At 40.6% G+C, this 10163-nt stretch overlaps 1 protein-coding gene across 2 annotated transcripts in view; it reads right to left on the reverse strand.

Moving 5' to 3' along the window:
• TNKS2 (tankyrase, TRF1-interacting ankyrin-related ADP-ribose polymerase 2) overlaps positions 1-10157 on the reverse strand; it is a 67310-nt gene extending 57153 nt beyond the window's left edge. For both annotated transcript variants that reach the window (XM_011947845.1, XM_011947846.1), the window contains exon 1: positions 10007-10157. In XM_011947845.1, the coding sequence (XP_011803235.1) occupies positions 10007-10145 (139 nt within the window). In that variant the 5' untranslated portion in view covers positions 10146-10157. The remainder of the gene's footprint in view (positions 1-10006) is intronic.
• Positions 10158-10163: the final 6 nt, after the last annotated feature.

Below are 10163 nucleotides of genomic sequence, written 5' to 3' on the forward strand. Positions count from 1 at the left end.
TCCCAGCTACTCGGGAGCCTGAGGCAGGAGAATGGCGTGAACCTGGGAGATGGACCTTGCAGTACGCCAAGATTGGGCCACTGTACTCCAGCCTGGGAGACAGAGTGAGACTCCGTTTCAAAAAAACAAACAAACAAACAAAAAACAAAAAACAAAACAACAACAACAACAAAAAGGAGTATGTCAGGCTAAGGTAGCACCTGGCCTTTGTCCCATAAATTAGTGTTTTTCAAACTGTTTTCAGATAGCAGGTTTTGTTTTGTTTTGTTTTTTGAGACAGAGTCTTACTCTGTCACCCAGGCTGGAGTGCAATGGTGCAATCTCAGCTCACTGCAACCACTGCTTCCCGGGCTTAAGCGATTCTCTTGCCTTAGTTTCCCGAGTAGCTGGGACTACAGGTGCGCACCATCATGCCTGGCTAATTCTTTTTTGTATTTTTAGTAGACATGAGGTATTGCCATGTTGGCCAGACTGGTATCGAACTTCTGACCTCAAGTAATCCACTGGCCTCAGCCTCCCAAAGCGCGGGGATTACAGGCATGAGCCATTGCACCAGGCCCAGACAGACTTCAATTAGATCTTATTTAAGATTATAATAAGTACAGGTCATGTTTACTGCTAAATACCCAATGCCTAGTACATAGTTGGCATTCATAGAATTGCAAATTAATTGAATAAAATAAAAACTATTCCGGTTGAATCCTCCTCCTTCCCCTCACAAAGATCCAGAAGAAAATATTCCGGCATCTCTGAGCACCTCTTGGAAACAGTTTGAAAAATACTGCTACAACACATCATTAGTCACAGAATGATGTGTTTAAGGCACTGACTATTTGTTTTTGTTTTTGTTTTTTTTTTAAGAAAGATCACCTTGGCAATTGTGTGAATAAATGAATCAAATGCAGAGATAGGCAGTAGATAGGTCCTTAAGGTTTTAGAATGCTATGTGCCATAGTCTAGGTGACAGATGATAAGGGCTAAGATTAAGACTGATTTGGTTAGGATAGTATACCCACATGGTTCATGTGAACACGATAGGTAATAGTCACATAGCTGGTGAAGCCTTCCTCTCACCCCTATTTCCAACTTCCCAGTTTCCTTCCTTCTGTTTATCACTTTTTTTCACATACCTTGAAGTTATTTTACATACATGCAAGCAAACATCTGCTAATATATATCTTTAAAGATAGTGTTTACATCTTCCTTTCTTAAAAAAAAATCTGTTATTAATAATATCCCAGAAATCAACTTCTATCAGTATTGTATATATTTTCTTAATTGGGAGAGTCAAAATGGAACTAGTTCCATTCTCATACACAGTTAGGTTGTTTCCAATCTTACTACTACACACACTACTGCCAAGGTTTTTGGCCTGAGTAATGGAAGAGTGAAGTTGCCATCAACTGAAATGGGGGCAAGGCTGCAGATGAAACTAGATTTGTGGCAGAAGATGAGGAATCCAAGTTTTAGACATGTCATATCTCACTGAGGGCTTATTGCTTCCTCTACCCGATTTCTAAATGCTGGGATTCCTCAAGACTCAGTTTTCTAACCTCTTTTTAGATAATCTTATCTGATCTCACGGCTTTAAATACTATCTAGATGCACAACCCTCAAATTTATATCTCCAGTCTAGACTTTTCATCCAAATTCCAGAATGTTTACTTAACATATTTCCTTCCAGATATTTTAAAGGTATCTCAAACTCAACATGTTTCCAACTTCTATTTCCACTCATATTACCTTACTCCAACCACTACCACCTCCAGCATAAGTTCCTGCAATAATCTCCCCTAAATAGGTCTCTCATTTCCACTTCTGTCTCTAGTGACCTTTTAAAAATAATCATATCACACCCCTGTTTAAAATAATTCCTTGGTTTCCCACTGATGCTCTTAGAATACAATTCAAACACTCTACTATGGCCTTAAAAGCTCCCTCATGAACTGGCCCTCACTTTCTCTAATTTCACTTCACATGATTCTTCCCTTTCCCAACTATAATATAGCTTTCTTTCAGTTTGTCAAGTATGCCATTGACTTGGTACATGCTGCCCTTCTGCTTGGAATGCTCTTCCCTTGCACAAAGCATCCTACTTCTACTCACTACCTAGTTTGTTTAAATATCACCACCTTAAGAAGGCTATCCCCGATCATCCTATCTAAAATAGTCCCTTCTGCCCATCCACATTTTTTCCTATCTTCACACCATTTAGTTGGTCTATCTCCCACCTCCTTCACTAGAATGCAAGCTCCATACCAGCAGGGATTTTTGTCTTTGCTGCTCATAGCAGTATTTCTTGGCAGTTATTAAAATTTGTAATTACTCTTTACTTATTTTCTAGACTCTTTTTTTTTTTTATTTGAGACGGAATCTTGCTCTGTCCCCCAAGCTGGAGTGCAGTGGCGCGATCGCAGCTCACTGCAAGCTCCGCCTCCCAGGTTCACGCCATTCTCCTGCCTCAGCCGTCGGAGTAGCTGGGGCTACAGGCACCCACCACCATGCCCAGCTAATTTTTTTTGTATTTTTACTAGGGACAGGGTTTCACCGTGTTAGCCAGGATGGTCTCGATCTCCTGACCTTGTGATCCGCCCACCTCGGCCTCCCCAAGTGCTGGGATTACAGGCACGAGCCACCATGCCCAGCATTTTCTAGACTCTTAGTTCCATGAAGGACAAGAGCCATGTGCATCTTAATTCATCACTACTTCCCCAGCATCCTTCAGAGTACAAGGTATAGAGCAATTTGTTGGTATTTGCTGAATCAATGTATCATGGTATCACGGTATATGAAAAAGAGACTGAGAAGTAAAACTAAGAAAGAATGGCACTGCAGAAGCCAAGTAGTAAAATTTCAAAGAGGTGAAGGTCAGCTCTTGCTGTCATTAGCCCTGACTTCAGTCTTCCTTCCTGATCACTTCCTGGGCATTGCTGATCACACTGTCCTCCCCAAGTAGGCTATTCACAGTTGCCCTAATCTATGGTTTTGCTATCCCAACCACTTAGCACCCACCTGCAGGAAATGCTTTTAGAAAAAGGCTTCTTAATTTGGAGAGTAAAAGAAAAAGAATCAATATAAAGAAAAAGTTGTAAAGCTAACTCTATAAAGTTATTTGACTTACCCAAGCATTTTAGAATAAGGATTACTATTCTTCAGCAGTAATAAGCATATCTTAAGTAATCAAAATGGTGACTCACAGGCTAACTCCCCCAGAAAGGAGAGTTAGGTGTGTATAGAAATAGCTGGAGTAAAACATCTAGCTGTTACAAGAGACAGTGTCAAGTGGGAAGATGTCTGTCCCAAAGGATTGGTGATCTAAAAGAAGGTCAAGTAGTAGCTTTCTGTCAAAATAAGGCTGGAAAGAGAAGAGGGTTGTGTGAAATCAGAGTTAAAGAGAAAGACATTACTGAAACTAAGTTTTAGCTGAGGCAATCGATATAGATAGAATGGGTTAAGTGATTATATCCACATAGTTACCAACATTCCAAGACACAGATTACTTCTGTGTCAATGTTTTTATCAACATGATTTCCTAGTCATTAAGATGTCCGAAACCAGTCTGGTGACTGACAGTAGAGGTCAGTATGATTTTACACTCATAAGGTAAGGACTACAATATGTGAGTGAATGTAATCTGCTATGCTGAGTCAGTAGATGAAGAGTCTGAGATTTTGAAAGTTTGAAGCCACATCTTGGGCACTTAAAGTAAATTATTTGGAGGCAGTCAATAGGTAGCTATGTAAAAAAAAAAAAAAAAAAAAAAAAAAGCTGTTTGGAGTCTAGCGAAATCTTTAGATTTAAGATACTTCCTGGCTGGGCGCTGAGGCTCACACTGTAATCCCAGCACTTTGGGAGGCAGATGTGGGTGGATCACCTGAGGTCAGGAGTTCGAGACCACCGTGGTCAACATGGTAAAACCCAATTTCTACTAAAAATATAAAAATTAGCCAGGCATGGTGGTACATGCCTGTAATCCCAGCTACTCGGGAGGCTGAAGCAGGAGGCAAGAGAATTGCTTGAACCTGGGAGGTGGAGGTTGAAGTGAGCCAAGATCGCACCACTGCACTTCCAGCCTGGGTGACAAGAGTGAAACTCTGTGCCTCACCCCCGACCCCCCAAAAAATTATACCTCCCAAACTGAGGAGTAATCCTTGATAAAATCCCTATTGTTAAGGTCTCAAGAATAGTTCAAAGTACTTCTGTTAAGCATCAATTTCTGGAAGAAAAAATGCTTTGCAGGGTATATTCTGATCACATTCTCACTGGCCAGGTAGAACATAAATAGGCATATCCTCAGAGTCAATGTCAATCTCCATATTCTAAGGATCTCTTTATGAGAAATCAGAAGCCCAAATAAAATTGGTAGCCATGGCTGCTCAGGACATACTGTAGTTTATTTTGTAATTATGGAACAGCACTCAACTTCAAACACTGTTCTACTTGTGAAAATCCTGATGAAACCATACAGAGAGTATGAATCTACTACATAGTGCTTACAGTGAAGCAAAGCAGGCCTATCTGTAAAGTGTATTTGTTGACCACATTAACCACGTGTCAGTTAATGGCAGGTATTGTGTCCTATTCATTTCAGTTTACTCAGGGACAAGGTCAGTGTCTGGCATATAGTAGGACTTGACAGACATTTGTTTAATGCATGTCTAATACTCTGCTGGAATAGGAAAGGACCCTCACAAAGAACATGGTGTTAATGATTTGTGAAAACAGAGAAAGTAGCTTCTTGTCATATTTATTACTTATCTAGATGCCATCAGTTTCAGCAGCTCCAGGTACTGCTTGCCAACCATGACTATTGTTAATAGTATCATATTTTGCTGCTATACTGGAAACATGCTTTCATCTGAATGGCTTCCCAAAAGCTGTGAGGCAGTCAAGTCCCTACAGAGAAACCAACTTAGACTCTTAGGAAGTTTAACTAAGTGCTATTCCCCTCCTGTCTTTTATAGTCCAAAGGTGGGATTAATCACTGATAATACCATTGGTACCATATGAGATGGTGATGTCTTGCAATATCTAAAGGTAGGCTATCACATAGGGTTTTGTCCAAAGGCAAAGTTCTGGAAAAATGTCAACAAATGCCACAAAGCAAAGCTCCTGTGGTCTGGGAGACTGGAAGGTATAATCAAACAGCCTTCAGCTTTCAAGCAACAGTCAGTCAGGACTCTCAGTGACAGATTTTTTCTGAGGAATGTCATTTTAAACCTCTCATTTACTATTCTGTGTTACAAGGTTTCCCTCTGTTGCCCAGCCTGGAGCACAATGGCGTAATCTCCGCTCGCTGCAGCCTTGGCTCAAGTAATCCTCCAACCTTAGCCTCCCAAGTAGCTAGTACTACAGGCCTGTGCCACCATGCCTGGCTAAGTTTTCTATTGTTTTTGTAGAGATGAAGTTTCGCCATGTTGCCCAGGCTGCTCTTGAACTCTTAAGCTCAAGTGATACTCCTGTCTTTGCCTCCCGAAGTGTTAGGCCTGTGCCACCATGTCCGGCTCATTTTTCTATTTTTTTGTAGAGATGAGGTTTTACCATTTTGCCCAGGCTGGTCTTGAACTCTTGAGCTCAGGTGATACTCCTGCCTTTGCCTCCCAGAGTGCTGGGATTATAGCCTGTGGCACCGTGCCTGGGCCTCATTTACTATTAACTTCAGTTTGCTAAGATCCAGAAAAGTATTTCCCACATGTATTTCTTAAGAATGAAGAATACAAGGGAGAGGACTTTGCCCATCTCAACTTGGGATAGATAAGACTGTCTGGCCAGATTAGTAGAAACTTGGAAAATAATGCCATGGCCTCTACAGTGATGAAATTTTGACCATCTGAATGGGGGAATACTGAAAGGAGTACTCCAAACTCTTGTTATTGAAGTCATCTGTCTACCTCTAAATCCAGCGAGAGCTGAGGGCAAAGGTATGGCTCAAAATCTTGATAATACACTGGGAGTTTTGACAAGAAAGATGATGAATTCCTAAATAGATTGATCTTTATTTGATATTAGGGGTTTCCTGCTGATGTATGATTTAAACATCTCCCACAGCAAAAACCAATCCTTAAAACAACAATCTATAATTGTAGTTCCAGGTGAAGAGTGTTGGATAAATTTTGTGCATCTCTTACAACTATGATATTGGCCTACAGCCAAAGAAGGAAATGTTACTGAGAGGTTACTGGAGGTCTCCAATAGTTATCATTTTGGGAAAAGATATGAATGGCAATCACAAAAGCTAGTATATCTTTGGTAGCTGAGCAATCAAAGCCTTCAAATTGGAGGAATCATCCCATTTTCTTGTACCAATGAGATTATAACTTGTTGGCTGAACTAGGCTGAAATCGTCTCTACAACATCTCTGAAAAATGCCAATCCAGCCACTGCTTGGATACATCCAGCCAGTTCCATGGCTGAATATTGTTAAAGGTTGTCTGACCCCTTGTAACCTTCCACCTACTAGCCTTAGTTTTGACTCTCAAAGCCACACAAGTAATATCCACTCACTCTTTGCGATTCTTCCACATATGTGAAGATGGTAACATGGTATAGTCTTCTTTCATCTCTAGAATAAGCAACACTAATTTTCCTATGCTTGTGCAATAAATTCCAGACGCTCTGATTCCACTTTTCTCCTCTGAATAAAAAAATCCCATCTTACATTTGATTCACACAATTGAATATAATAATCCAAGTCCAGTCTAACTGGTCCAATGTATATGGCTCAGTAGCATACTCATACTAATAGTAACATACTATAAATATAAAACAAGTGTTACCTTGTTTAGCTAGGATTCTACAATGCAAGCTTCTACCTCTACTCCAAGAGTTCTAAGATTGTAAGGAATGCCACATATTTCTTTCATTTCTATGATGGCATCAAGATGACTTTCTCCCCAAGTTTGTGTCACCTCTTCTTTACTTTTTAGAAATAAGCTCAGAGAAGCAGAGTCTTCTTTACTGAAATCTGTTGTTTTCTAGGGCATTAACTGTCAAGAATTTCAGATACTTTTGCTTTTAGTAAAATTAGAGCAACAGCCACCCTATCACCAACATGCCTCTACAAGTTCTGTTATGTGTTGGAAAAAAATCATTCCTGGCCAGGCACGGTGGCTCTCGCCTGTGATCCCAGTACTCTGGGAGGCCGAGGCAGGCGGATCACGAGGTCAAGAGTTTGAGACCAGCCTGACCAACATGGTGAAACCCTGTCTCTACTAAAAACACAAAAATTAGCCGGCCGTGGTGGTGCATACCTGTCATCCCAGCTACTCAGGAGGCTGAGCCAGGAGAATCGCTTGAACCCGGGAGATGGAGGTTGCAGTGAGCTGAGATCTTGCCATTGCACCCCAGCTTGGGAGACAGAGCTAGACTCTGTCTCAAAAAAAAAAAAATAAAAATTATTCCTATCTTGTGTATATCTGTGTATGGTCGGGGGCAGTGGCAGGCGGACTGAAAAGGAAACAATTTTCAGAGTCATTTTTCTCCTAAGAAATTACTTCTTAAATAATATTTATCTAGAAGAAAAGTATGCAGTCTAGTTCAATAATAAAAAATCACCTAGTAGAAGGAAAATTCCTGTTTATGCTGTCTTCATCATTAATAGAATTTAACTGTCTTGGTGCTGGCAACTGATTACTCTTTTAATTGAACTAACTTTTGGGGATGAAATTAAACCAAATGTTTTCTAAACTGATTTTCATTTTCTGTGGTCTGCACGCACCTCTCAGTGCTAATACTACTTGGGAATCAAAACAAAAAGACAAAAACATGCCGCCTCTAATAAACTCTCCAAACTTTAACTGGCTATAAAAAATTTTAAAATAATTATGTCCCCCATCACCTCCAACAGCTAACTCTATGACTGATGTACAAACACAAGAAACTGCTTGGTCAGGCAGTTACATAATACCACCACTTGTGCTGAACTTCCAACAGTATGCTTGCAGGCACATTAACATGACTGATAACTCACTACCTACAACAGATTATAAAGTGTATCCTCCATATATTAAGTGAAAAGGTAGTTAGATGCACTTAAAGAGCTTCTCTCTGATGAACCTAAAATTCAGATTAAATTTACAAAGCCAGTTTTTAAAAAAGTTTCTTATATGATTGAAGTGCAGGACTTCAAAAGCTCTGGTTGAATGAAGAACCCCCACCTCAAAATTTTTATTACTCCTTTTCATACCTCTACCTCTTAATCTTATAACCTATATCTGATAATTTGGGTAAGTTGCGAGGGGTGGGTTGGTTTCCAAAATATTAAGTTTTCCAAACTTGAACAAACAAAATGAAACCTATGTAAAAAAATGCTTTGAAATGTTGGGACAGAACTGAAGACAGGAAGGTAGAGAAGGAACAAGGTCAGTGAGGATCTAATACCATAACCTTACACCTCTAAATATTACTATTTTCAGATATGAACTCACTAATACACCAAATTCTTAAAAGGTAGCAACTAAGATCTTTCTTGGTTATTTTTATCCCACAGATCAACTGAACAGAATCTAAGTAACCCTACCCTTTGGCTTATGTATCAGTTGATCGTGACAGTTTGCCAAACCAGTTGTTTAAAAGTTGACTACATGGTCAAACAGGACAATCTAAATTAGCTCAAGAACGGCAGCACTTACCACCAAAATTTCAGGAAAAAAGGCTAACTAGGTGTGATTTGACTTAAGTATTCTTCCTTCTCTTTCCATTGCCCACAAACTGTTTTTAATTCTCCCACCTAGATTCTCCAAACTTTCTTCTTTTTAAAAGACTCCCCAGTGGAAATCCAACAAAGGTAAAATTGGTCAAAAAAGCATACCTTCTGGTAGTATTTACATTTAAAACCCGGAACAGGTTAAAGCGAACAAATCTCCAACTGGTAGAAAGTGTAAAAGTAGTATCTGTGAAACAGGAAATCTTTCTCACTGCTCCTTTTCTCTTCATCAACCTAGCTCCAAAAGAACAGGAGTACTTTAACAGTATTCCCTGATTTTTAAAAAAATTGTTTTAAACATTCATGAAATACACAAAACAAAAACCCAGGATTGTCAGAGGTAAGAAGAGGTACTCCCATTTTCAATTACGCATGACTCACCTGAAGTTAGAAAAAGTCATAATCTTTCCTACAAGTGAAAAGCATGCATGTTTTTTGGAAATAAGCTGAATATCCCATCCAAGGCTCTTTTAAATTCTTCGACTAAATTTAACATGCTTATATCATGAAGTGAACCTAATATGTATTAGTGTAATTCAAACGATCTAAATTTCAGAATGAAGCAAGGTTAATCCCAACTTAAATTCTAGATTCAAGCTAAAGTACTTGCACCAGCTTTTCTCTTACACTACTACTTTCCACCTCAACTCGCGTGTGTGTGTGTGTGTGTGTGTATTTGTGTGTGTGTGCGTCTAAGGCTTCCCGCACCCAGCCTGAGTCAGATTTCAGTTCTCCCAAACTTGCCTATTTCCAGTTCTAGTCACTCCAGAAGCTTGGTAATGATTGGCTATTCTGATAAACCAACTAATTCTAATGTGTCAAGGTCCTATTAAGTTACTCCTCCTAAATTACTTCCTTGTATTTTACAAAGTCCTTCAAGACCTTAACCCAAATGGAACTCGCAAGAACGAAAAATTTTGGAGGTAACTGACCTTTTAAATCATAAGGTCTATCAACTACGTCCCCTACTCTTTCTTGTGTGTAGAGGCCTTCTAGGGTAACAAGACCGGAAGTTGGTACAGGTATTGTTGATACTGTAAAACAAAACAAAGCCAAAACCCCAAACCACCCCTCCACCCCTCACACCCGGCAAAAAAAACAAAACAAAAACTTCCAGTGAGTGTGTAGCACGCTCACCCCATCCCTAATCTCCTCAGTCCCCACTGGAAGAGAGCGAGATCACCAGGACCAGAGCCCTGGAGAAAGGTCAGGGGGCGGAGGAGCACTGGTTTCAGGCCTGTGGGCCCCGGGTGGGCAAGTGGGGGGTCTGGAGCGAGGCGAGGGAACGCTGGCCCCGGTTACCTGCGGCGAAGTGCAGCGGGGTGGATTTCCTGCCCGCCGTGTCGCGGCTGTTCACCTTCTCAGGCGTCACCAGCCTCTTGACTCGCTCCACGTCCCCGTTGCGGCACGCCTCAAATAGCTCTCGGGCGGCCGGCTCCATGGCCTCGGCCGCTGCGCT

This window comes from Colobus angolensis, unplaced genomic scaffold (genome assembly GCF_000951035.1).
Source record: "Colobus angolensis palliatus isolate OR3802 unplaced genomic scaffold, Cang.pa_1.0 Scaffold270, whole genome shotgun sequence".
NCBI lineage: Eukaryota > Metazoa > Chordata > Mammalia > Primates > Cercopithecidae > Colobus > Colobus angolensis.